Raw genomic sequence first — 27,865 nt, 5'->3', positions numbered from 1 at the left:
TTAAGCTAGTTCTAATATTAGCCTTGGGTTTACGCTAGTGCTAACATTAGCCTTGGGTTTACACTAGTACTAACATTAACCTTGGGTTTACGCTTGTGCTAACATTAGCCTTGGGTTTACGCTAATGCTAACATTAGCCTTGGGTTTACACTAGTACTGACATTAGCCTTGGGTTTACACTAGTACTGACATTAGCCTTGGGTTTACACTAGTACTGACATTAGCCTTGGGTTTACGCTAGTGCTAACATTAGCCTTGGGTTTACACTAGTACTGACATTAGCCTTGGGTTTACGCTAGTGCTAACATTAGCCTTGGGTTTACGCTAGTGCTAACATTAGCCTTGGGTTTACGCTAGTGCTAACATTAGCCTTGGGTTTACACTAGTACTGACATTAGCCTTGGGTTTACACTAGTACTGACATTAGCCTTGGGTTTACACTAGTACTGACATTAGCCTTGGGTTTACGCTAGTGCTAACATTAGCCTTGGGTTTACGCTAGTGCTAACATTAGCCTTGGGTTTACGCTAGTGCTAACATTAGCCTTGGGTTTACGCTAGTACTGGCATTAGCCTTGGGTTTACACTAGTGCTAACATTAGCCTTGGGTTTATGCTAGTACTGACATTAGCCTTGGGCTTATGCTAGTGCTAACATTAGCCTTGGATTTATGCTAGTGCTAACACGCTAGTACTGACATTAGCCTTGGGTTTACGCTAGTACTGACATTAGCCTTGGGTTTACGCTAGTGCTGACATTAGCCTTGGGTTTATGCTAGTGCTAACATTAGCCTTGGGCTTATGCTAGTGCTAACATTAGCCTTGGGCTTACGCTAGTACTAACATTAGCCTTGGATTTGACAACACACAAGGACAAACACTTGGCAGCAGCTGGGCACCAATGGGGTTTTACCCTCACCCTCCTAAGATCATACCTTGCAGAGTATTCATGTATGCAAATGTGTCATATCTGGAGCTCCTCAAGTGGGTCTTTGCAGTCCTGTGTGTGTGTGTGTGTGTGTGTGTGTGTCAACCCCCCACTGGCCCCAACAGTATTCATATCTGCATGTGTTGTGATCTGCGAGTTCATCGTGCGTCATGCCGTCTGTGTCCTCAGGGAGGCGCTAAAGAATGCTCAAAGAGACGAGTTACAGGAGCTGGAGAGCACCTTTAGGAAGAGGCTGGAGGTCGTCGAGGAACAGAGGTCAAAGGTGAGGACATTTCTGTCTTTGAATGACATGAACACCTAAACGCCTTCCACATCACTCAGCTGTGAGATGTCCTCAATGCTTTGGGGTTATCTTGCCCTCTTGACTCAAGCCAGAAATTGCAGGTTATTTCGGTAACTTCTCAGGGCAGGCCGACCCAGATAGCTCGGCCCCTGGGACCTATTTGGGTTTATGCTAATCTCAGATTAGCCGCGAAAAGGACAGACAGATCTGTGCGTGAGGAGGGATTTGAAGTGAAGTAGTGGGCCGAGCTGCAGACGTGTAGGTAGCTTTGTGAGCGCTGCTCTGTTCTGTGTGCAGAACCTCCTACAGCCTCACACTTTAACAGCGGCCTAAATCTTGGTGTGCAGTACACTTCTTGGTGTGCAGTACAAACACATTTGCAGCTTGAATTCACAGGCGGAGTGTGTCCTGTTTAAGAGGGGAAATACTGTTAAACTGGTCAGTAGGCAAGGCTATAGGGAGCTGACCCAGCCAATCACACAGTGCGGTACATGGCAACAGGTCCTGCCCCCGCCCCCTTCTATAGTTTAGTTGCTTTAGTTTTAGCTGTTGTGTTCTGAGCAGCTCAGAAGCTGTAAGAGGAGGAGAGGAACAGTGTGATGGACCCAGACATTCCCTCAGAGCCCAGTAGCCTGATTAACACACACACTAACACACATACACACACTCACACATGCCCCTGGAGACACAGACATGCATGTCAACACAGCACAGCCTCATATGCCACTGCCTGTCTGCCTCTCTCACACACACTGCTACACTACTGTATGCTCACACGTACGAACACACACACAGACACACACATTCAAAAACACACATACACATACATACAAATTCAGACATACACCACACACACACACACACACATTCAAAAACACATACACATACATACAAATTCACACATACACTACACACACACACCCACACACACACACATTCAAAAACACACATACACATGCATACAAATTCACACATACACTACACACACACACACACACATTCAAAAACACACATACATACAAATTCACACATACACTACACACACACACATTCAAAAACACACATACACATACATACAAATTCGCACACACTACACACACACACACATTCAAAAACACATACAAACAAATTCACACACACTACACACACACAGATTCAAAAACATACATACACATACAAATTCACACACACTACACACACACACACAAAAACACATATAGACATACATTCAAATTCACACATACACTACACACACACATTCAAAAACACACATACATACAAATTCACACACACTACACACACACACACACACACATTCAAAAACACATACAAACAAATTCACACACTACACACACACACACATTCAAAAACATACATACACATACAAATTCACACACACTACACACACACACACACACATTCAAAAACACATATAGACATACATTCAAATTCACACATACACTACACACATACACATTCAAAAACACACATACACATACATTCAAATTCACACACACTACACACACACACTCAAAAACACACATACACATACATTCAAATTCACACATACACTACACACACACACACACACACATTCAAAAACACACATACACATACATTCAAATTCACACATACACTACACACACACACACACACATTCAAAAACATACACATACATTCAAATTCACACATACACTACACACACACACACACACATTCAAAAACACACATACACTACACACACACACACATTCAAAAACACACATACACATACATTCAAATTCACACATACACTACACACACACATTCAAAAACATACACATACATTCAAATTCACACATACACTACACACACACACACACATTCAAAAACACACATACACTACACACACACACACATTCAAAAACACACATACACATACATTCAAAAACACACATACACTACACACACACACACACACACACACACACACACATTCAAAAACACACATACACATACATTCAAATTCACACATACACTACACACACACACACACACACATTCAAATTCACACATACACCACGCACACACACACACACACACACACACACACACACTACACACACGCACACAGTCTCACTGTGCAGCCAGTAATTCCTCCTCGCATGCACACGCACACTGACATGTGGCCTCGGCCACAACCCACTAAGAACACGTTGCGTGTCTTCGTCTTCCTCTTTGATGTTCGCAGTCATGTTCGTCTTTTTCATTCTTCTTCTTCTTCTTCTTCTTCTTCTTCTTATCCTTCTGTACCCATTTTCGCTTCATTTCAGAAGGTAGGACAGTCACACAGTTACCAGAGCTGTTCAAGAGCTAAATAGGTCTTTTACTGGGCTTACTGTACTTTAAACAACAAAAAAAATTAACTTCTATTTGGAAGAAAAAAGGAAAGCATGCAAAACAAGCTTATCACTTTCGCCAGCTGCAGTGTGATCACAGCTCCTCAGAGGCACTGGGTCCCACGTTGACAGGAAGCTGTTAGCGTGACTGTGGGTAAAAACACGGCGTCACACAGTAACGGGCAGTGCTCAAGCAAAACTTCATCTCAGTGTATTCTTACAACTAATTTTGTAATAAATTTTGGAATTTACAAACTTGAGATAGAAGTTATTTTTACACAAAAGGACAAAACACAAAGGAGAAAGCAGATGTCTGACATACTGGCCTTGCTGGGCTGTGTGTGATGGCATTTATGAGGTTTGTGCCTTTGAGAATATTGAGGTTAAATTGACTTTATTTATTTCCCATGGCGATCATTTGATGGGTTTCAAGGTGAGCAGTGACAGGACTAGTTTGTGTGTAAATCATCCCGCTGAACTAGGACATGGTCTGCAGGGCCATTACCTTGATTTATTTCTACATTTGTGTACATCTGTATTTGTCTGCTTATTTCTGTGTGTATGTTTGGATGTATTGTGTGTGTGTGTGCGTGTGCGTAGTTGGAGTGTGTGGTACAGCAACAGGCTGAGAATCAGAGTCTTTTGGAGGAGGCTAAGAAGCAGGCAGCTCTGGGGCTCCACCTCGAGAGACAGAGCAACCTGGAACTTATTAACAAACATCAGACTGAACACCAGCAGCTCCAGGAGAAGGTGGCAGTTATACTCACACACACACACACACACACACACATAAAACCTACTGCCAGATTTAACGTGACATGAGCAGCAGGTAGCGTGGCAGTTATGTTTCCTCATTGTGTTCACTGTTTGACTATGGTGTTACCACATTTTGTCTTGTTTTGCATATGACCTCGTAATCCCTAATAATTCTTAACGCCGCTTTGCAAAAAACACCACCCTGCCTGTGTGAGGGTAAATTTCCTGGTAAGAAGCCGATTGGATGATCTTTTCTCTAACAATTGCCACACGTGCAAGTCATCACCCAAATTCTTCACATACACACACTTAGCTAAATGACTAATTTATTTGAAAGGCATAGTTTTGGTTTGTTTGGAGTGAGCAAGCTGAACAATGTTTACCATAAGGAATGCAAATGTAAGGGAGGAAGAAACCATAACCAGATACAGACTGAAGAGAGATGCAAGTTTGCAGCTCTCCCGTGAAGTGCTCCACTCAGCGCCACCACCTTGCAGTTCCCATCTTGGTGAAAGTTACAGATTCGTATTTATGCCTTTTTTACCACTGGTCTCATGACCGAGGTTAGTCATCTGTCTCTCGGCTGGGTCTTTAATATGAATGGCCTCATTTAAATGTTGATTTTGATTGGTTTTCATCTAGGGCACAGGTGAATGTGGTGCAGCAATAAGTTGACAGTAGTTTGCAGATTATTGCTATGGTAACTATAAATTGGACTTAAATACGCTATTGCACATTTTGCATGGCAGAGTGGGTTCTGGGAAGTTGAACAATCTGGCTGGTAGTGTTTTAGTCCAAACCCTTCACCCTCCAGACTTATTTCCTCCTCCTGTCTCGCTGTCTTTGTCTACCAGTCTGTCTGTGTCTGTCACCGTCTGTCCCTGTGTGTCCCTGTCTCTGTCTATCTGAGTCTGTCTGTGTGTCCCTGTCCCTGTCTGTCTCTGTCTATCTGTGTCTGTCTGTGTGTCCCTATCCTTGTCTGTCCCTGTCTGTCTCTGTCTATCTGTGTCTGTCCCTGTCTGTGTGTCCCTATCCTTGTCTGTCCCTGTCTGTCTCTGTCTATCTGTGTCTGTCTGTGTGTCCCTATCCTTGTCTGTCCCTGTCTGTCTCTGTCTATCTGTGTCTGTCCCTGTCTGTGTGTCCCTATCCTTGTCTGTCCCTGTCTGTCTCTGTCTATCTGTGTCTGTCCCTGTCTGTGTGTCCCTATCCTTGTCTGTCCCTGTCTGTCTCTGTCTATGTGTCCCTATCCTTGTCTGTCCCTGTCTGTCTCTGCATCTGTTTGGAGGATTGTTGTCCTTTGTCCCCGACAGCTGCTTTGTTCTAGTCATAACTGATGTCTGATGAGGTGCGTTCAATGGAGCCCCATACCAGGGTAGTGTGGGGTCTATAACTGTGTCTCTCAGCCTCTAACCCTTTCTCTCTCTCTCTCTCTCTCTCTCTCTCTCTCTCTCTCTCTCTCTCTCTCTCTCTCTCAGTTTTGCGCAGCTATATCTGCTTTGGAGCAGCAAGTGCATGAGCGGGAGGAGGAGAGGAGATCCGCGCATGCGGAGCGTCAGCATAAGGCGCTAGAGCTCCAGCAGTTCAGAGAGGAGATCGCCTCCCTGCAGGAGGAGGTGAGGCACACACACATACGCACACACACACACATGCGTTCACACACCACACACACACACACACGCGCGCGCGCATGCGCACAGGCAGAGGTGTAGGGTGTGGTTGAGGGAGAGGTGAACACTTCCCACGCGTGAGAGGTGTATAATTCCCATCACACCCCCAAAACCAGCAGAGCGAGAGCGTGAGAGAAGGACTGAGACAACAGAGAGTGAGTGACTCCACCACAGAGTCCCCCTGGAGACACAGACATGCGTGTCAACACAACACAGCCTCATACACCATTGTCTGTCTACACACAGACGGACAAACACACACACCCCTGGAGACACAGACATGCATGTCAACACAGCACTGTCTCATACACCACTGTCTGCCTTTCTCACTCACTCTGCTACACTACTGCAGGAGAGGTACACACACACACACTACCTCTGTGCTCTCAGCCACTTCATCTATTTCAAGGTGCCATGATGGGAATTTCACAGCTGACATAATCCTTTATGCCCAGACCAGGCTATCAGACCTTTACCACCTTTATATTAACTCTCTCTCTCTTTCTCTCTCTCTCTCTCTCTCTCTGAATAAGCGCCCCCTGCTGGGGGTCAGCTGGCAGTTCACAAAGATATGAGCAGTTTTCGACAGCTTTTATCTTATCCTGTTATCCTGTTGTTGGCTCTTAGCTCATTCTGTCCCCTCTTCCATCTGCATTTTGTGTGTGTGTGTGCGTGTGCGTGTGCAATACATGGAAAGGCAAGTAAAGGTCAATGTGTCTGCTGAGACACCCTTGCAGAGTTCAACCTTTACCGGTAGACAGACACACACACTCAATACAAAACACACACGCTGGCACATACCCATCCAAGCAGCAGAGGCCTGGGCTGACACCTACGTCGGCGTACACACACCATGGTCTGGGACTGCATGTCTGTCTGGAAGGTATTAGTAATGGACTTCACTGGGACACGGCTACAGGTAATGACCCGCCGTCCTGGTCCAGGTGAGTCAGGACAGCTGGAGTGCAGTTTAGAAATGAGGTGTTTTGTTTCAGGTGATCTGTTGGAGTCCTGCTCTTCAGTCCCACTAATGGAGCGCTTGTCACCTGAGCCGGCCTCATTCTCTTGCAGTTCCCTACTATGATCACAAGGTGGTGCTGTTTCCCAGTCACCTCCAGCTGGTGGGAGAACAAGATAGGGGGCCTATAATAATTGTGTGTGTGTGTGTGTGTGTGAGTTTTTAGGATGTCTTTGTGGGGTTAGGTGAGGAATAGTTTCTTGCCTACCTTAAAGTATGCGTATGTGTTCACTTTTTTACTTATATGTCAACACAACAGTAATTTTACAACATACTGTACAAATTTCCAACTAAAACTTAGTGGTTATTTTTACATTTGTGTCACATTCTTTTCATTCTTGTGTGTCTGAATATGTGTGTGTGTGTCTGTATGTGTCTGTGCTTTGGTGTCTGGATGTGTGTGTCTGTGTGTGTGCCGACGTGAGTATGTCTCAGTGTGCGTGTGTGTGTGTGGGGGGGTATATGCATGCGTGTGTGTCTGTGCACGCGTGTAGAAGGCTCGCTCTGTTAAGGCTGCTCCCAGCTCCTCTGGAATGTCTCCACCCACATCCACGTCTGTGTCCAGCTGCTCCTCCACCCGAGTACAGACCCCGCCCAGGAGGTGTAGGGAGTGCAGCAGCACAGCACCCCCTGCTGGCGGGCTCGCGTGGCACCCTGCTCCGCCCTGACATCTGCAGCGCAGATCTGCTGCTGTCGCTGTCTCGCTCTCTCTCTCTCTCTCTCTCTCTCTCTCTCTCTCTCTGTCTCTGTTTCTGTCTCTCTGTCTCTCTCTCTCTCTCTCTGAGTACTATGGTCATGGTTATTGGGGCTCTGAAGTCACCTGTGATTATTGTTTTCGTTTTTCCATTTTAATTTGTATTTATAAGAACTCTCTCTCTCTCTCTCTCTTTCTCTCTCTGTAGAACGCTCTGCTGCAGGAGACGGTAAGGCGGGAATGTGAGGAGAGAAGTGAGCTCACTGCTACCCTCTCCGAGGCCAGAGACCAGCTGATGAAGCTCCAGAGGTCAGCCACAGACCCACGCGGCCCACAGGGTCCTGCCCAGCCCTCCCTCCCAGTCTTGGCCCCCGGACACGGACACCCGCCCGGGCGAGACACGCCAGCTGGGCGCCGGATACCAGCCTCATGGCAGGGGGCTTCGCAACCAACACCCGCCCTACCCAGACTTGACAAGCAGAGGACCAGGTCTATCAGCCAGGGGCGCCAACGCGTCGCCGTGACGATGGGCAGGAAGGACATGTGCTGAGGAGGAGAATGCATAACAGTAGAGTCTGTGACAGGTGTGTGTGTGTGTGTGTGTGTGTGTGTGACAGTAAGCTTGTCAGTAGTGAGGATATTTTGCTACTGATCTGTTTTTTTGTTTTTGTTTTTTGGGGCTTTTTTTAAGTATGGCTTCTGGTTAGGGTTAAGTTTAAGTTTAGGGTTAAGATTAGAGTATGTCCTCATCATAATACATACTGCATGAGCTTGCATACATTTAAATTGTAGGCAGATGCACACAGTACTAACTAACCTTCCTATTACACTGAGAGCATTTATCAAGAACGCACACACCACAAGGGCATCCGTCTGCAGCTCTCTGGAACATATGAAGCACACACACACACACACACACACTCACTCACTCACACTCTCTCTCTCTCTCTCTGAGGGACAGGAAAGAGCGTGACTAGTGATCCCTAGCCAGCCACACATCTAAACACTCCCCACCTCCCTGGGTACACAGAGGCACTCATTAGCACACGCACGCACGCATGCACGCACGCACGCACGCACCCACACATTCGGACAAAAGCCTTGTGCAAGGTCTTTTTCCATCCATGAACACTCCTCTGACACACACCAGGACATAACAGGTCAGCTCAAGCCTCCATCTCATAGTGCTGTAATAGCCACACCCTCCCATTAACACACGACCCACGAACCGTCACGCAGATGCAACCACACACACTCACACTGTCCACAGCAGCACCACTCTCCCGCCCCATGTGATTGACACAAGCTGCTACATAAATGAGGCCCCTGCCCCCACCTCTCTCTCTCTCTCTCTCTCTCTCTCTCTCGCTCTCTCTCTCCTTCCTATGTTTCTCTGTTGGTGAGCTGGAAGATGGTATTGTATGGAAGCCATTACCTCTGAACAGCAACACACATTTCTCTCTCCCTCTCCCCCTCACTTTATTGTTTTCTCTCTCCTCACCTGCCCCTATTCTCTTCCTCTCCTCTCATTCATCCCTCGTTCATCCCTGTCCAGACACCCTGCTCACTCTCTGTGACCTTTTCATAGAGGAGTTCGTATTTTAGCTGCGCGAGTGTCTGTGCAGTCCTCTCAGATAATGTCTACCGACCAACTAACCGGGTCTTCATGTAGTCCTGATAATCACATACATGTTTGTGAGCTGATGTAGTCCCTGATGATGTCAGCGTGTGTGTGTGTGTGTGTGTGTGTGTGTGTGTGAGACTGTGCTGAACGTGAAACGTGATTGTCATGTTTGTCATAAAGTCAGTTTTGGGACTTGCTGAGCTTGTAAAGATGTTTGTGCATTCCTTTGTCTTTTGTTGTCACGTGTGCCTTTGCTCAGTTCTCAGTTTGGCTAAACAAAGACCATTGATAAACACAGTACCAGGCCACTAGTACCTCATCTGTCTCCTACGGCACTTTGTGTCCGTGGGTGTGCGTGAGGATTATGGATATACCCTAAGGATATTTTTTTGCCTGATGCAAGTCCGCATCCTGCTATAGATGTGTGTATATTTGACCAAGGCTGCTCCTCCACATTCATGCGCCACCTTCTACTGATGTGATGCGTCACCTACACCCCCCGCCCCCACCCCACACACACACACACACACACACACACACACACACACACACACACACACACAACAAACGCATAGGCAGAAACACTCTGTGACATTGGACAGCCACGGGAGTACACCCCACCATCTAAGATGAGTCTTATCTGCATCTGTTGAGTGTGTGTGTATGGTGCCCCTCTTTATTTAGTGCATGTCTGCATGTCTCAGTCATGTTGTGTTGGTGGTTAGTGTCCAGTGAGGACAGTGATGGAGGGAATCACAAAGCCACGTTCCCCTATGAGACAGTGCAGACAGCACAGGGGACCAAAAACCCTACACACCGCACAGGGGACCAGATGCCCTACACACCCTACACACAGCACAGGAGACCAAACATCCTACACACCCTACACACAGCACAGGGGACCAGACGCCCTACACACAGCAACTCATTCTCACCTCATTCTCACCTCATCCGTCTGGAAAGTGCAGAAGCAGGCCGTGAGGCATCTGAATCTACGGACGTGACTTAACTGTCTGAGAAATCCCCCAATCGTGAAGTGCCCCTAAATCAAAGGGCTCTTAAAAGTGCAAACGTGTTAAACTGCACAACTGAGCTGTTCAGGGTTGCAACACTAGCCTTACCTTGCATGCACATGCCACATGTGAAGGTGTGTGTAAAATAATGTGCATGCATGCGTGTGAGGGTGTGTGTAAAATAGTGTGCATGTTCGTCTGTGCGGGTGCATATAAATTAGTATGCATGTGTGCGTGTAGGGGTGTGTGCGCATGTGCATGGTGGTGCGTGTAAATTAGTGTGCATGTGTGCGTGTGGGGGTGTGTGTGCATGTGCATGGTGGTGAGTGTAAATTAGTGTGCATGTGTGTGTGGGTGTGTGTGTGCATGTGCATGGTGGTGCGTGTAAATTAGTGTGCGTGTGGGGGTGTGTGTGCATGTGCATGGTGGTGCGTGTAAATTAGTGTGCATGTGTGCGTGTGGGGGTGTGTGTGCATGTGCATGGTGGTGCGTGTAAATTAGTGTGCGTGTGGGGGTGTGTGTGCATGTGCATGGTGGTGCGTGTAAATTAGTGTGCATGCATGCCGGCCAGAAATGTTGGATGAATGGGAACTGCTGTTTCCACATTGCAGCTGTGTGTGTGCGCGTGTCTAAACGGAACCCCCAGGGTTGTGTATGTAGTCACGTCAGTGATAAAAACAGCCTGGTTTCTCCTCTTCCTTTTTCCCAGTTCTCTATGGAACAAATGGCTGAAGAATTGACTGTTTTCGGTTAGGGGTGTGTGTGTGCACAGGTGCCAAAGCGCAAAGGTTGCCTGTGACTGATTCCCTGTTAGGAATATTTTGAGTCTGAATCCTTAAAACTTTGTTCCCCTCTGTCATCTTCATCACACCCAAACACACACACACACACCCACATGTAAGCCCACACACCCTTGCATAAATGATGGTTATTGTTCGAGCTGGAATGTACATGCGTCAGGAGAGATAAGTGCATTTCTGTGTGAGAGTACCAAAGCACAATCATTAACCCGGATTCCATAACTCCGCCTAGCAACACCCACAATTACTGTTGCCCCAGCAACCAGCTTGGCCCGAGTACCTACAGATCACCGTGGCAATGGTAAAATGCTAAAGCACAAACGAGATGGTACAGGAAGTAGTTGAACATGGCCTATGTTATATTACGTGAATGTACGTTGCCGCAGATTTTAAGCATTGATAACAATGCTTTAAGCATAATAACAGTACTGATAGCCCAGATCCTGTTAAAGGCTTTGCAGTTAGGCCCCTGTGGCTTTCACAAGTGTCACGTGAAAAAAGGCCTCTTTTCACAACAACCCACGTTACCCTTATTGTTCAGAAGACGTCCGTTCATGAGCGATTACCGTCAACTGGCAAGAAAATCATCCTGACGCGTTACTGGCCGCTTTTCTCAACACAGGAAGCAGAGAGGCAGGCGCAATCCTGTGTTGTCTCAGCCCATGACTCAGCCACCGGGCCCAACAGGCAGCGCCTTGGCACGGCCGGGGTCGAAGGCAGCCCACCAGGCAGGGCTCAGGGTGGGAGCCGAAGCAACGTGACACGGGGCAGAGCTGCTTTCCGCACCCCGTCTGGGCGGAGGCGGCCGACTGCCGTCAGGGGGGAGAGCTAATAAGCTCTTATCTCACACAGACCTCCCACCATCCTCCTGGCAGATGAGGAACAGCGTAGGCGAGGGAGGGAGGGAGGAAGAGACTGTCACCTAATTGCTCCTGCGTCACCACAAAGAAAACGGAAACATAAGAAAACAAAGGAAGCGTTTCATGCCTGAAGAGGTGGGAACTGTAGAAGGCCTGGCCAACTGAGCAGCGCCTGGCCGGCGTTCAGCACGCATGGCGAACCGCGAGCGCGGTCAGGGCCGTGTGGGAATGGAGCAGGTGTCTAGCGCCACTCCAGACTTCTGAGAGAGAACCACTCGAAAATGCAGGCCTTTGAAAATGAGCTAAAGTGCAGAAAATGCCCTCAGCTTTGACCAGGGGGTCTGAAGTGTGGGCGTAGAGCGAAGGGAAGCCAGCCACACTGTGTTCGGTACATCCCCCTGTCCTAACCCCAGGAAAGCAGAGATCTGGCAGACTGCACGATGTGAAGTGTGATGCTAGCGCAGGATCTTACGGGTTGACACATTAATCTTTGGTCCCACTGTTGTGTTCTTATGAGCAGCTGTTAACAGAGGCTGCTCAAAACACCTTACATTTCATTAAATTCCCAACATCCTTATGGGTTAGATTAATAGATACCACTAGTGAAGGTAATAGTTGGAGGCCATAATATTCCTGCGATACTGGCCTAGAAAGGACAGGAGCAGCTTATTGTCAGTAAGTGTAGAAGACACGAATACATCTGTGTAAACCTGATAGACATCCCACTCAGGCTGTATTGTGTTAGTCAGCCTGGTGCAACAAGTCTTCAGCATAGAAAGAAATGCAGACAATAGAACACTCAGCCAAACAGGAAACAATTTCTGATGCAGTGGGGACATCTGCTGGTTTTACTGTGAAGTGCATCATGACCTTTCACCCACCTTGATCAGCCAAAACTAATGCCACCTACCTCGGGCCAATAAAATAATCAGATTCAGAAAGGCTAAGAAAATCATTACTGAAAATTAAGTAAACACTTTTGGGAGAGGTATGTTGTCTTGCATGTACCTTTGGATCCACTTTTGTAGAAAACATTTAATGTTACAAACATCCAAGGAGAGACCCTGTTCCTGCTTAAGATTTGCTACAGCAGGCACCCTACTGAACACCACAGCGCACACTAGGCTATGGCTCAAAGCAGAGCTTTTCAGCACGCTCGAGTTTCGTCCGCAAAATAAAATACAGCATACGTCATGTTCAAGTATATAAGACGTACAAACACCAAATCCATTTCTCACGGAGTCTCAGCTGAACTTTCAGGAAAAGAACATTTCCGTCAGTTATCATCAGTTACCGTTAAGGGTCACCACATTTTGGGTACGAAACAGTGTACCCGAACTTTATGGATATGTAATTGGAAGTGCTTAGTAAGTGGTACTAAAAACCGGAAGTGAAACTATCCCAGCCTTCTAAATAGTACCTGAAATGTTAACATTTATTTGGAGGCATAGGATGGCATCACTCCTCTGAGAGCTGAAGAAGTCTTTTTTTTAATTCATACTTTTTATTGAGTAAAAATCTGACGTGAATACGTGCAGACTAAAACCAGTGTAACAAATTCACCACGATCGAAGAAAAAACAAAAAGTTCCGCATCCGCCTGTAAAAAAATAGGATCTATCGCTAGAGAAATCTCTTACGTCTGCAGAGCAAACGCCTTGTGGAAATATACCTATACCCGTGCAAAGTCTGGATGTCTTTCCTGAACACGTTATTAAATTACTGATTTCTCTCCCCACGCTTAAACAAAAGGTTGCTTTTATGAATCAAAGCATTCTTTGTAATAAGTCAGCACTGAACTGTCTTTACACTGTAAATATGTAGTTTCAAGTCCTTCACTTTACATTTCAACTAAGATTTTTCCAAAAATATGGGGGAAAAAAACAAAAAGAAACAAACCAACATAAAACAATAATTACAGTCTCAGGTCCACTGAGCGCGCACACACACGGTTGCTTGCTCGCACACACACCTGTCAGCGGCGGTGGCGGCTGTGGCTCGAGTGGCCGCTGTGCGAGTGTTTACTCTTGTGGGAGCGTTCGTATGAGCGGGACCTTTCGCGACGCTCTCGGTGCTGCCCCCCCCCAGTGGCACGCTCGTGCCGGTGCTTTTTGGACGCAAGGTCCGCGGGGCCACGCTCGCGCTCCCTGTCGCGCTCGCGCTCACGGTCACGAGGCTTGCTGCCTGAGCGCGAGCGCTTCCTCTTATGTCCATGGCGGGCGTGCTGCTTCAGCTCCTCTGAGCGCTGCTTCGACTTTAGGTGCGGCAAGAGGGGCGAGGGCGGGCCGTGGTTGGCGTGTCGCCGCGGTGACGGACTGCGACTGTGCGAGCGGCTGCGTGAGCGTGAGCTGTAGGTGCCTGAGCGACTGCGTCGGTTGTTGTAACTAAAGAGGCAAGAAGAGAGGTGGGGGTCAAACAAAATGTCAGCCATTTTATGCATTTGTTAAATCTGTAGCTGCTGGTCACTGGTTGGTTAGAGAGAGAGAGAGAGAACGTTACAGTGAGCGAGATACTGACTGTCGTCGAGGAGAGCGTGACCGGGAGCGCGAGCGCGTCCTAGAGCGCGAGCGGCTGCCACTCCGGCTGGTGCGACCCAGTTTCCCCTCCTTCCTGAGCCTGCAGCAGGACAGAGGACACGAGCACACTCAGACGCAGCTCTGCTGGCACACACTAATACAGCAACCAGCTACTGCCACTGAGATCCAGAGCGCAGCACACAGCCACTGGCCAGTAGGAGGCAGCGCACAGGGGCCAGCCCAGCTACCTTCCCCACCCCACCCCACCAACAGAGGGCACTCACTCACCCATTGTGGGGGCTCTTGGAGGCCTGGGGCCTGTCCTCGGCTTCCTTCTTCACCGCCTTAAGGGCCTGAGGGTTGGGGGATTTCTCGTCCACCTTCGTCACGCTGGGAGAGGCTGCCGCACCAGAACAAAGCCTCGTTAAAACAGCGGGCCAACCAGCCTGGCACCCTCCACCGAGTTCAAAACGCAATCCTCACTTTTATACAGCAACAGTGCACTACAATGCAAAGGCTACAACTAAGGGAGGGAGTGGACGAGAGGAGGCGGGGGACAGCTGGACTTACAAGGCTTGGAGGCAGGAGAGAATCCGCCCAGTGTGGACAGGGCAGGTGTGCCGTCCGGGTTCAACCCCTTGGCCTTCAGCTTAGCCTCCTGCAGAGCCATCTTCCTCTTCTCCACCTCACGCTCCAGCAGGTCGTAGTTCGGCTGTGGGAAGGACCATTTACATTTTACATTTATTTACCACACACAGGACATTAGCACCTCCCGCACGGGCCAAGATCAAGACGCCGACCAGAAGAGAACGAAGGATGTCAAACAGTAGCGCGACAAACGTTTGGCCAAAGCCTTTACAGATGGTGAGCCCGCAGCGGTGGCACCAGGTCGGTGGGCGCGCGTGAGCGGAAGTGGACCTGAGAGAAAGCACGTTACCTTCTTCCTTGTGTAGAGCTTCAGCGTGGTGATACAGATGTCTTTGATCTCATCTTCTGTGGCTCCAAACAGAAGGTACCAGTGAGGTCGAGAGGGCAGCGGAATCTAAAGAGGGGGTCGTAAGAGCTGATATCAGTGTGACGGTATGTGCAACCTGTAGGAATTAAAACGACCCTGGCATTACTAGTGCCACATGCTCTGCCTGCACTACCAGGCGAGTTATAGCAACACGGGGGGCCGGCGCCTGCCGGCAGGAGGGCAGTACCTGTAGTGCTCGGGCAGCAAGGTATATGCAGGCGCAGGCAATGGTCTCTGCTTGAAACCTCACGAACACGTTGGTGCGAAGGCTGTCGTTCATGTAGTTCCTGCAACACAAAAGGTGGAGCGCAACATTGCCACGTCTCCCTGAGCTCCAGCCAATGGCACAGCCCAACCCAAGCCCACCCCCACAGGCAGGAGCCGACTCTACCCACGATGCAGTGCGTGCATGGCACGCTTAAGGAGACTCAGGTTTAGCTTTGTCCATTCCCCCCCACCCCTCTGTCTCTCTCACTCCTGACTACTAACAGACATGCAGATGAGCGCGTGTTCACACTGGAATGGTTCACTGGGCTTCTGCACGTGTGCAAAAGCTCAGGTGCGCTACAGACGAAGGTGGTTACAATAAAAGGAACAATGTGTTGTTCGACTCCGCACGCAAGACACTAACAAATAACACTGCCTCCATGAGGTATGCATGCAAAATTCTTAGTTTTAACCATGCGATCCCATCCGTCTGGGCCCAAAGCCCAGGGAAAGCACGGGGTTGTGAGACCTGCCAGGACAGCTTGACTTTCCACCCGACAGAAGTGAAAGGTGTGATTTAGGATGCGACACGGGGAGACGCCGGGAACCGGCAGCTGCACAACACTGGGGCAGGGCATGCGACTCGAGCCGTGACACCATGCACTGGGCGGGGACAGGGAGAGACGTAGGACAGCTAAGAGAAGAGTGTAGCTGCTACCCAGAGACCAGACGGACAGAAATCCACACTGACGCGGTCCCCGGCAGATGCGAGACCACCACACTAGGGTTAGGCTACCAGAGTGATGACAGACTGGACAAATGGACATGAGCTCTAGAATTACTAAAAAAAGACAAAAGACTGATGAGGGTCAGGGGAAGTGGATGGGGTGATGATGCAATTTAAACATCCTAACGACATCACAAATAACCTTTTGCCATACAGTGAGAATTCAGTACAGCACACAAAAAAGGCTGGTACTGCTACACCTGGGTGCATTTACTCCCAACCTCTTCTGCACAGCGCTAGGTGTATAAATGTAGTTTGCACAGCTATGCTGGAGGTCTATTCTGAGGCAATACATAAGGAAAACAGGATGTGTGGCCAAACGGATCCCTGAAGAAAAAGTCTGTGCAGGATGGTGATGCCTGGAAGACATTTCTAGAAACCAAGTCAGTGTGAACACACAGACGTATACATGTGACTTTTAACTACAAAAAATAAAAACACCCTGAAAATTCTTAATATAATGCCAATAAATATGATAAATATATAATAGCTAGTTTTTTTTCTTCCAAACACCTACTTGCTTAACTAAGAAACTTTAAAATCGTAATGTTCTAGCATTCATTCTAAAACTACCTTTGAAATGAACAAAGGAAAAAAGATACTTGCAAAAAACAACAAAACAAAAATACAAATCCTTTTGGACAACCCCAAGAAAACAAGATGACGCTGCCAGATGGAAAAGGCACCCCCTCAGTGATTCTCGGGCAGAGAGCTCTCACTGGATTGGCCGTCTCGAGACGGGCAGCCAATGGGGGGAGATTCCTGAGGTCATGTGGTTGGAGGAGCAGAGTTCAGAGGTTCTTTATGACACTTACCATCATGGACTACCCTTTAATCAAAGAGTAGAGAGAAAGGACAAAGTTAAACTGAGATCTCCGTTTTTTAAAAAAAAATCCTCATTCATGAAATTACAGACTCAAGCCATGAATAAGGAAAAATAAAATAAAAGGTGAAAAAAGGCAGTGAGTGAAGAAAACTCAAGTCCATCAGGTGTAGGGGGGGAAATTAGAGGGAAGTCTTATTGAGTGGGTTGGCTACACGTGGTCACACAGACGCCTTATTGAACAGGCTAATGTACTCACCAGGCTGTCTGGACTAGTGTTTGGTTCCTCTCACAGTCAAGGACTTGCAGGTACAGGACGATGATCTGAAAGGCAACAATACGCGTTACGCAATGGCTGCAAACATGCGACTACGGCGAGGCTACAGAGGCCATGCGACCCAGTTTTTCTTGAGCCAGAATGCTGCTAGTCCAGAAGGGCAGTGTGCGTGCGAGACTCACCTTGTGCGGGTGCTTGACGTGGACACAGAAGCCGAGCTCCTTCAACACACGCCGCTCTGCTTTGATCACCTGGTTTTTCGTGTTTATGTAGTTCTGGTCGAGTATCAGTGGACTTGAGCTCCTGATTCGTAAAGGAATGAAAATAATGTTTTTCCCCCCAGCCCAAAATATCCAGCAATAAAAGACAAGAGTGCCTTTTTGCTTGATTTTGCTTGGTTTCTTTTGTTTTCTTCCCTTTTTGTTTTTTTCCCTTCCAACCAACTAAAGGCAACAGGTCCTTTTTTGACTCCTGTAATTTCAGTAAAAGGCTTTTAGTCCTGCCGCATGCCACAAACTCCCATCCCCATCACAGCTTAAAACAGAAATGGCACACCTTTACCGACAGAGCACAGTGCTGCCACCACAGGAACACAGCACTATTCAGAGCGAGGTGAAAGGGGGAAAATACGCGTCTAAATTACTGAGGAAACAGGCACTCTGTTGGATGCCCGTACTTGCCGTGTCTGTGAACAACTACTCTGTCTACACAGCCTCTCATACCTTTCTGGAAACCTTCCCTCATCACTCAGGTCAGACACTGCTTTGCTGGACTTAACCTGGAAATTGAAGCTGGACCTTTCTTCTCCACCAGGAAAACAAAACTGTCTACAAAGACCCGTGATCCCGAAACCTTACAATACACAGCAATAAAATCACATTTTCAACCAAGTCAAATACTTTGACCACTAAAATGTGTAGTTTCTTTGTACATGCCACAGACAAAACAAGTACATAATAGTTATGAACAAGTACAGACACATCGATCAAATAAAACAGGCTACACTAAACTAGTTAACCCTTTCCTATGGGTGTGTATCATACATTTTCTGATTAAGAGACAACTTTCCTCCACTCACTTGAATGGATGAAAAACCACGTTCTTCAAAACAATCAATCAAAAACACTGTGGCAAAACACTAGAAAGTCTCAGACAGATAAACAAACTAAATACGCACACTAAGGTAAAATGTGAAAATGACTTGAATAGTAACAGTCACAAACATTACACTCAGATGTGGCCTTGACAACCTGTTTCCTGTTAAAGGTCCAAATACGTATTCTCAAAAGTAGACCCGTGCACATAAAGAGGACAATCAAAATGGGGCTGAGCGTATTGAGTGCCAGGGACATTACTCAACTTTATTCCACAGTGATGACTCAAAAGGAGAGAGAGAGAGAGAAACAGCAGCATCCTCTAGTCTAAGTAAAAAAGCCAAATGTCATGACAGTGATCAGACGGTGCAGGTACTGACACTACATGATGACTATATCAGGACCGGGATCTGAGACGTGAAACCAAAATTAAAAGTACTACTCTAAGGTGTGAATTTCTGTAAAAGCTGTGATCATCTGAGGTGGTTTGTCTGTTTTAGCATGTCTGATTAAATATTTTTAAAAAATAAATAAAACATGAATTTAAAAATAAAACAACAAAACAAAAGTGTCACCTGTATAAGCAGAGACAATAAGCTTAAACTGAGATACAGGAGTCTCCCAGACCGTTCAGGACCAGCGGCCAACCTGTCGTCCCCGATATTCCCAGTGACCGCTTTCAGACCACTGGCGTCTCCCAGGGGAGCGGGGGAGGAGGGGGAAGCGACACCTCGCTCACTGTTGCCATGCCGACTGCTTCATCTCTACGTACCATTCCACATCACCCAGGCTTTGGTAAATGTAGCTGGTCGCTGTTAGTTGGTTGCAAGGGAAAAGAGAATTCAAGTTAATACCGCAGTCTTTACTCGGTTAAAAAGTTATACTGCCCACCCCTTAAAAAATACTTATAAATCTATCACCACCCCTACTATAGAATCATTTTTACAATTTCTCCGTGTAAAAAAAAAAAATCCTTTTGAGTGGTTAGGAGGCATTTTTACTTGTTCAGGTAAGCAGAAGACTATCTTGCTGTTACTACCAATTATGACTGATGATGAAACTGAAAAGCCTTAAAGTGGTTTAGAGTACATAAATCAAACAAAATGGCACTCAAATCAGGACATCCTAGTGAAAAAGGCACAAACTATTCACAGTTAACATGTTTTAAATATACCTGATTCACTTTTATATAAGTGATGTTAAATGTTACACAAAGAAAACATCTCATCGAGGTGGCAGGTTGTTGGCACAAGCATCAAACGAGGAAACAATAAGTAACAGTCTCATTGATACATACCTTTTTCCTCTGATCTGCCTTAAATGATGAAAAACATTAATGACGTCCCTTATTCTGCGCGGGGCTTCTTCAATCTTTGACGCCAGATTGATACAGGCCATGGCAACAATCTGGGGGAGCAAAAATAAATAGAGGCAATATGGGATCAGCACGGGGCGGCACACTGCCTCCACACGTCACAGCAACATCACTTTGACGTATATGACGCACACACTGCTAGCACGCGCTGATGAGGTGAGCGCTTTAACACGTCACGGGAAACGTCACAGCGGAGCCGCCATGAAGGCAACATGGCTGCCGCTGCTACGTTGTAGCTACGCACAGCGGGCCTAGCCAACGTGCTAGAAGCCGGCTGGTTTTCTTACCTCAAAACTGTGTTTCACAAATGACTTCGAGTAGAAAAACCGGTGGAAAAGGACTTGTCCGGTTGCCATGGCCACCTGGAAGACAAGTAAAATGTCGGTGTACGTCAAAAACGAGATTCAAACCGCCGAGACCTCAGAATCAACGCCCGCCATTTTGTTTTTGTCTAGCCAGCCCGCTAAACGTTCACTAAAGATGGTTAAAGTCAAAGAATATCGGACTACCGCGCCATTATTTATATTTGTCAAGACATACGTTACTAACATGACTCCATGTGATTAACATACCATCGAAAACCGAGGTAAATTGTTTTCCCACACGGATTAACATCGTTACTAAGACATTTTATAGCTAGCTACGCTATCTTGCCAAACAGGGTCAGGCCGCGCTTCCTAGATTATATGAGCGAGCTAGCTAGCTAACGTTACATAATCTGATTTAGACGGGTTTAGCACCCCGCCAAGTGTGAAACAAAGCGCGGATGTAAAAGCACCGTGCGAACATTAATCCACCTGCGGCAGTCGTAGCAGAATCCCCGCGGACTGGATCAGCTCACAGCCGAGGATTCGGAGGTCAGTTTCGGTGTGCAAGTCGAGGCCATCCAGCATAGACGGGGTCGGAGACAGCTTCTCCTCGGGTATCAAAGAATTGTCGATCGTGAGGAACACTTCAGAATAAACTTTGTCTCCGATCAGTATTCCCTCGCTATTCGTAGAGGTATTTGTCGTGGTAGCCGACGGACCTGTAGCCGTTGTCGCCTCCATCGTTGCAATAGCGCCTAGCGCTCGAGAGCCGGAAGTATGACGCACGGTCGGCAGCCGTGTAACACCAAAGTTACAGTCAGGTACACATCCGCGTTTCGTGTCCTATTAATGTTGATGATATATAGATCGGGGCCTCTTATTTATGAAAAATATATATTTATAACATTTATTTCAATACAACATTACATAAGTGGATACATTGAGCATTAATAGTGTCTCTATCAATATTACTCTAAAAAAATAACACGATTCACCCTTTAAACGTTAATTCTTTTTTTAAACGAATAGCTGTTCAATTTAAATGATTAACCAGTAACGTTTGTATACACAAATATATTGAATCCCATCATTTTCAGTCACGCCAAAGTTTCAATGACGTCGATTCCAGAAACTCGAGTATGAGCGTTCACCGCTGAGCCTGAACATATCCCTCCGCGAGTACGTCTCCGAAACGTGACCGTGAGCTCAGCTCAAAAGGTGCGCGCGCCGTCAAAGGACCGCACGCTATGCGTACACAATACCCGCACGTAGCCGTGGACTGATGCTACCAAACAGCAAAGCGTAATTAGTTTAAAAAATGTCTCAATCCAAAAGTAGTCCTTTTAGTTCAGTAAAACTGGGTCTTCAAGTCTCGATGGCCGTTGGATTCATATGTAAATGTCAAAACAACAGGTTATTAGTAGTCTAAACCCTATCCCGTACGGGCTCGCTCGCTGTGCTGCTGGAGCAGCTCCAGCGACGCGAGCTGCTCGTGTGTCCTTGCCACATCCTCCGCAGTCTCTCTCCACTTGGTCCTAACTGAAGGGTCTGCCCCACTCTCCAGCAAAATGCCCAGGACCTGTTGAGCGAAGGGGTCACTGATGACTAACAGACAAAGTGGACTGTACTGGGCACCGGGGAGACAACGTAATGAAAATAACAGTTAAGATGTTGACTTAGACTGCCAAATTTAAGTCATATTGCTTTAATATACGCATTTTACTAACCCAAGTGGGTCTCAATCAGAGCCAAGAGATTGCAGATTCAGCCCTTAAAGCTGATGTAACCAAGTTTTTAAACAACAGCGTGAACTACATCCTGATAATGACCCCTAAAATATGCTCAGATAAGGCGAGAAGTTTCTCAGCCTAGCACAGTGAAGTGTAGGAAGTGTGCATCTCTCCCCACCCAATTACTCAAGTTTGGGAATTATGGCGAAGTGCCTTGCTTGTGGCTTACTAAATTATCATATTAAAAAAAGTTATGTGCCAAGTGTGCCTGTTTTTGAAAATAAGTGATTTGGAGAAAGGTCTGACTGGAGGGATTGGGATTGGAGGAAGTGGGTGGGTCTTGGTGTCTTAAGTGTTGAAAAAATGAGTCGGACTTCAAAACTGGTTACAGCAGCTTTAACATGCTGAGGTGTAGCCTACTACCACAGGGAAAATGTTACATGGTGCATGGGTGTCCTCCCCCCCCCCCAGCACTGGGCTCGGGCCGGGTCCGTACCCCCTGCTGTATAGACCCTCAAGCCATCGGGAGCATGGGCACCTTGCAGTGTCCCCTCTCCACGGCCAGGTGCAGCGGTGTCCGTCCCAGGCGCTCGGCTGCGTCCACCTGCGCGCCGTAGTGCAGCAGCAGCTTGGCGGCCTCGCCGTTGTCCTGCAGGGCGGCGTAGTGCAGCGGCGTCATCTGCAGGCCATCCCTGTCCTCCAGGCCGGATCCGCTCAGGATCAGCAGGTGCACCACGGCCCCGGAGCCAGCGCGGGCCGCCAGGTGGAGCGGCGCGGCCCCGTCCACGTCCCGCGCGCCCACCGCTGCCCCAGCTGCCAGCAGGTGCTGCAGGATCTGGGGGAGGTGGGGTTTGTGGTGGAGGGAAATGTGGAAATGAGAGAGAAGATGAAGGGAACAGGAAGAAGAGAGAAGGTGGGGGGTGAAGTGATGGTGGAGCGCGAAAAGCACTGTGTGTCACCCACCCTGAACGCCATCTGCTCCGTTGAGTGCACTTGGCATGACACACTGGCAATGCAGCGTTAGCCTCAAGAGCAAAGAGGGCCTGACTCCGCCTATGGGCCGTAGCATAGACATTACTGACAGAAAAGCCCTACAAACTTATGGGATTATCTTAGATACACAAACCTCGGTGGTAGTAATGTCTAATGACATCATTTAGCATAAGGCTTTATTTGTAAACACTGAAGCACAAGCGCTTCAGGCACGAATAAGCCCTATAGTCATTATAAACTCAAAAACAAAAACAAAACGCCCACAAACAAAAACATATCTTAACTAGAGTTTTAGACCTTTGTTATCTTATCTTATAGAGTGTACTCATGTTGTATATGCTTTGACAATAATGCGTCTTTTGTTTTTGAAAACCATCACTGCACCTTCTTCGCCGCGGAGCGGGCGCACAGGTGCAGCGCCGTTCTCCCACCACAGCCTGGGAGGTTGGCGTCGGCTCCGCGGTGGAGCAGGAGTCTCGTGCCCGCCTCGTCGCCCACCATCACCGCCAGCTGCAGGGGGCTGGGCCCCAGTGCGCCCGCCCCCTCCACATCCGCCCCGTTGTCCAGCAGGAGCTCAGCCAGGTCACCCCGCCCCCCAAACACCGCCCAGTGCAGCGGCGTCCACCCGTGCGAGTCCCGGGGGTCGGGGGCAGCCAGGTGTTGGATCAGGACCCGTGCCGAGCCCAGGTGCCCACCGGCCGCTGCCAGGTGGAGGGGCGTCTGCCCGCAGTCGGAGCGTGCCTCGTGCGACGCCCCCTTGTGGAGGAGGTATTCGGCGGTGTCTGCGTCACCCCCCATGCAGGCCCGGTGCAGGGGGGTGCAGCCGAAGAAATCCCGGCGGTTCACCTCCGCCTGGCCGGGGCCAAGCAACAGCCGCAGCAGAGCCAGGTGACCACAGAAAGCGGCATGGTGGACGGCCGTCCAGCCATGAGGGTCCCTGCAATGCCAAACGTGCACACAAACGACGTGCCGTCGTAAAAAGCACCCCGTGTCTAGAAAAGCTAGTGAACGCTGAGGGCAGGCCAGAGTGCAGACCAGCAACACATTTTCAAGGAGAGAGTGTTTTGCTTCCTCATTTAATTCAGAACACACGAAGTAACATCCTATTTCTCTGGACACATGGTGCAATTCTGACAAGCTCTACAAATGTAACTACCAGTACAAACAAACACACACCTGGTATAAAAGCAGATGACAATCTGCCATAGGTTAAAGGTTGTAGGTCACTCACTGGCAGTTCACAGGGATGCCATGCTCCAGCAGGGCCTTCACCTGCTCCAGGCAGCCGTCCCAGGTGGCGCGGTGTAGCCTGCGCTCGTCCAGCAGGGCGTGCCGGGGCCTCCGGCAGCTGTGTAACCTCCACTGCCTGCTCCTGGCAGCGGCAGCGGAGGACGTGCGAGTCCTCCTCTCTGAGGGGCCGAGGGTCACCGAGTCGTGCAGCGCCAGCCACCTACACTGCAACTCGGGCTCTGCGTATGCCATGCCGCCAGCGGACCCTGCAGGCTGGGAGAGGCACGGAAAGCTCTGGAATACGCTCCGGTGAGGTGGGAATATGTTTACAGATGAAGCCATAATTGCATTATTTATTCGATCTGAATCAAGAAGATGAAGTTGCCTCATAAATTAAAATGTCTTACAGTACAGACAGGATCCACCAGGGGGCCGTGTGTGTTAACAGTCCCCAAGTTTCTTTGGCAAGTACTAGATCATTTACACAATACCAGTTCTGAACCACATTTATATGTTAGATAACTGTCCAGGCTACAATAAATCATGCCAGAACATTTTACGCAATGTTTAATGTCTCATTCCATCAGTGCCAGCAACCATCAGTCATACCACGAGTGCTTGGCAGATTTCAGCGTTCTGTGTTTTCTACTCTATTATACAATCCAGAGACCTCGCCACCATGGTATCTGAGCGTGATGGCTTTTTAAAATGATTTCTATTCACTTTTCTGGCAGGGTGTCACTTGATAGTTATTGGGTGTTATAAAGTTATCAGACATTACGCAGATACCAGGATGTTATTTGCCCTTTACATCACACACATTTAGTAGCATTTAAGGCGACTGTTTTTCACTAATAATGCATGTGTGTAGCCTGTAGAAACAGCTGCACAAAATACAGCTCAGACACACGAGTATTATCTTCATGAGGATCTTCCACTAAACACTAAGTGAACAGAAATCTTTCAGCTTTTTACAGTGATCAAAAAAGTGGATTTTACTCCATCTTACTGTCCATTAACGATAATATTTTATCTCTATAGAGAGACCAACAAACACCCCCCCCCCCTCCCCCCGACATTATCACATGCAAGAGAACATAGAGTACCTACAAAATTACACTCTCAGTGCCAGTGACAGTGTGTGTTTGTGTGTGTGTGTGTGTGTGTGTGTGTGAGAGAGCCAAGTGGAGCTGTGAGCAGCGGGGGCCCTGGAGGCGTGAACGGCCTGTCATGGTGTGGGCGTTCGGTGGTGTGTGGGTGGATGACAGCCAGCCCAGCAGCCTTCCTACCGTTATTTGTCACTAAGCCGTTACCGGGCTCTGGGCTGCGTCCCGGCCCCCGCCATCGCCCTCTGCTTACAGGAGCTGGTTGGAGCAGAGGAACTGATGCCAGAGCTCATAAACCATCCCCACATCAAACCAGACAGTGACTTTCACGGAAGATGTAGGGGCATGAGACAGTGTTTCACAGAAGTAACAAAAGGCTCTTTACAGAAGTAACAAAAGGCCTGCCGTCGTCGTCTTTGAAAGGGAACGTTTGTACCTTTGCATGGCAGGTCTGTTAGGAGAACCTCGGCCCCAATCTGAGCGACTCGTAAAAAAGATTTGCGAACGAAACTCCCACTTAATCCTGCCCGAGAGGAAGAAAAAAAAAGAAGAAAAAAACCCAGACCCCAGGGGGTGTGCGCTGGCACATCTCCGCACGCCACGTTTCTGGAAGAGAAGTGAGACAAGTTACACTACCTCTCCGGGGCAGCCGCGCCGGGAACCGTTGCGCGCCGGCCAGGTGCTGGATCGCTGCTCCTCGGCTCGCCGCTCCGTCCGCGGGGTTTCTTTGCGCTCCTAAGAGGTTGCTATGGAGCTGGTTTTTCCGACAGAGACTGACGCAACGTGATGGTATGTTGGCCGGGAGGAGGCGGGAGGGGAAGAAGCTCGTGTTGGATCCAGAAACAAAAGGCACTGCGCATGCCCAATGCCCCCATGGCAGGCACACACACGCAGCGCGCTGTGAAATGCGAACGCTATGCTAATTACGCACTCTGGCTCGTGAACGTCCAACTCCTCCGAGGGACTGATCTGGGATCAGTTTTCACCTTTCATTTCCCAGTGCGCACCGTCACTCAGAAACTGGCCCTAGACCAGCACTCTTGGTCTGAGATGTTTGATTCCATATGCATTTTGTAAAACCTGATTTACCTGGAACAGGTTTGCACCTGTGCTGTGCAAGTTACTCCAGAAGTGGAATTAAATAATCGTCCATTGGCTGTTTGCCACTGGAACATGAGCTAAAGCAAAGTTACGCAAAGTTAGAAAGAGGGATTTAGTATAAGTGCAGAATCACCATCTGAAGATTAAGATTAACATGTTAACAACAACAACAAAAATCGATATTAATAATCTAAACAATGTAATTAATAAGCATAAACAACAAAAAAACAAAATCCAATTCAGAACCCGCCACAGGATTCAGTCGCATTCAGAATTGAATTTAATAAATAGCTTTGGTTGTTGCACAGGTACTAAACATTAATTTACGTACTTGCGATCTAGCCGTGGTGACACTCGAAAGAGGTCACGGAAGGGAAAGCTATCTCGTTTCTAAGCGGGATCAGGTGGACGTCACCGCAGCGGTCATCCCAACGTCCGCGGAGGAGTGACGCCACCCCCTCCCCGAGGGGCGTTTGTAGGAGCGCGTGGGAGGTCTGGTCGACATAAAGGGAAGGGATGAAGCAGATTCAGTACGATCTGCCACATGGTGTAAATGTTTCTTTTTTTTAATTTTGCTTTTTTTTTTTTTTTTTTTGGAGCTCGAAATAATTCACTACCCTTTTGAAGCGTTTGTAGAATATGCCATGTTATGTTCTCTAACAAACCAAAAGAGGGCAATGTCGTTCCAATTAGGAGCGATTTCTGATTGTGTCCACTAGAGGGTGGTGTTTCCTCATCTAAAATACTGCAACAATGCAGAATGAATGAAATTAATGTACTGTTGCGCTTAGTGCAGTTTAGACTGGTTCAGTTCTTATTGTCTGACAGCCTATCGACATCTTATTGTGCCACAGATTCAGCAGTCGACGTCCATATTAGTTTTATTGTTTTCCTACATATGCTTACTGAGTTCAGTTCGGAGTGTTAGTGCATGGCCTTCTCGGGACACTGAGACTGGTGTTCAGATTTGGGTACTGGAACCAGCTCTTACATAAGGTCAAAAGAGCAACTTGAAGCTCTAGCATTTATGCAGGGGAAAAAAAACCTTATATTATAACATCTATTGGCTTGTGCTTCAGATTCTTGCCAATAGTAATAATCACTCAGTATCAAACCTGCCATAATGAATCTTAACAACACTTCTAACATCTGCTCATCTCAAGCGTACAGTCTGCATCAGTGACCCTGTTTTCAATTCATATTAGTTGGATAAAAGGTCCACTACGTTTGCTTGAACACTCACCTGCGGATTTAGTCAGTGAGT

At 47.8% G+C, this 27,865-nt stretch overlaps 3 protein-coding genes across 12 annotated transcripts in view; 1 reads left to right on the top strand and 2 right to left on the bottom strand.

The window, feature by feature from the left end:
- Window positions 1–13,013, top strand: part of lekr1 (Leucine-, glutamate- and lysine-rich protein 1) — an 84,656-nt gene extending 71,643 nt beyond the window's left edge. For 4 of the 5 annotated variants that reach the window (XM_081716095.1, XM_081716097.1, XM_081716096.1 and 1 more), the window contains 4 exons: window positions 1,116–1,209; window positions 4,209–4,358; window positions 5,840–5,977; window positions 7,952–9,664. In XM_081716095.1, the coding sequence (XP_081572221.1) occupies window positions 1,116–1,209; window positions 4,209–4,358; window positions 5,840–5,977; window positions 7,952–8,293 (724 nt within the window). In that variant the 3' untranslated portion in view covers window positions 8,294–9,664. Of the gene's footprint in view, window positions 1–1,115; window positions 1,210–4,208; window positions 4,359–5,839; window positions 5,978–7,951; window positions 9,665–11,802 lie in introns of those variants that run through there. The other variant, XM_081716094.1, reaches the window with a different exon arrangement.
- A 511-nt stretch (window positions 13,014–13,524) lies between these two features.
- ccnl1a (cyclin L1a) lies at window positions 13,525–21,227 on the bottom strand. Of its 3 annotated transcripts, XM_027026874.3 has the most exons (11): window positions 20,931–21,217; window positions 20,421–20,495; window positions 20,056–20,165; window positions 17,847–17,967; window positions 17,647–17,711; window positions 15,758–15,857; window positions 15,493–15,597; window positions 15,126–15,267; window positions 14,844–14,955; window positions 14,557–14,655; window positions 13,525–14,423 (listed from the first exon to the last, which is right to left on the bottom strand). In XM_027026874.3, the coding sequence occupies exons 1-11, from the start codon at window positions 21,180–21,182 to the stop codon at window positions 14,015–14,017; spliced, it is 1,590 nt and encodes a 529-aa protein (XP_026882675.1). In that variant the 5' UTR covers window positions 21,183–21,217; the 3' UTR covers window positions 13,525–14,014. The 3 variants fall into 3 exon arrangements, 2 of the variants coding, with proteins under 2 accessions (XP_026882675.1, XP_026882676.1); XR_014124204.1 differs by lacking the exons at window positions 13,525–14,423; window positions 14,557–14,655; window positions 14,844–14,955; window positions 15,126–15,267 and adding an exon at window positions 17,380–17,393 and having other exon boundaries at window positions 15,565–15,597; window positions 20,931–21,227; XM_027026875.3 differs by lacking the exons at window positions 13,525–14,423; window positions 14,557–14,655; window positions 14,844–14,955; ... (1 more) ...; window positions 15,493–15,597; window positions 15,758–15,857 and adding an exon at window positions 16,934–17,393 and having other exon boundaries at window positions 20,931–21,226.
- Window positions 21,228–21,356: 129 nt separating this feature from the next.
- On the bottom strand, window positions 21,357–27,108 carry ankrd67 (ankyrin repeat domain 67). Of its 4 annotated transcripts, XM_035525110.2 has the most exons (6): window positions 26,933–27,106; window positions 26,137–26,678; window positions 24,396–24,667; window positions 23,549–24,101; window positions 22,710–23,006; window positions 21,357–22,020 (listed from the first exon to the last, which is right to left on the bottom strand). In XM_035525110.2, exons 3-6 carry the CDS (start codon window positions 24,644–24,646, stop codon window positions 21,874–21,876), a joined length of 1,248 nt encoding a protein of 415 aa, XP_035381003.1. In that variant the 5' UTR covers window positions 24,647–24,667; window positions 26,137–26,678; window positions 26,933–27,106; the 3' UTR covers window positions 21,357–21,873. The 4 variants fall into 4 exon arrangements, with proteins under 4 accessions (XP_035381003.1, XP_026882680.2, XP_081572224.1 ...); XM_027026879.3 differs by having other exon boundaries at window positions 26,137–27,106; XM_081716098.1 differs by lacking the exons at window positions 26,137–26,678; window positions 26,933–27,106 and adding an exon at window positions 25,684–26,102.
- Window positions 27,109–27,865: the final 757 nt, after the last annotated feature.

This window comes from Electrophorus electricus, chromosome 6 (genome assembly GCF_041902795.1).
Source record: "Electrophorus electricus isolate QZ-2024a chromosome 6, ASM4190279v1, whole genome shotgun sequence".
NCBI classification, from domain to species: Eukaryota; Metazoa; Chordata; class Actinopteri; order Gymnotiformes; family Gymnotidae; genus Electrophorus; species Electrophorus electricus.
This window is presented reverse-complemented; position numbering and strand designations above follow the sequence as displayed.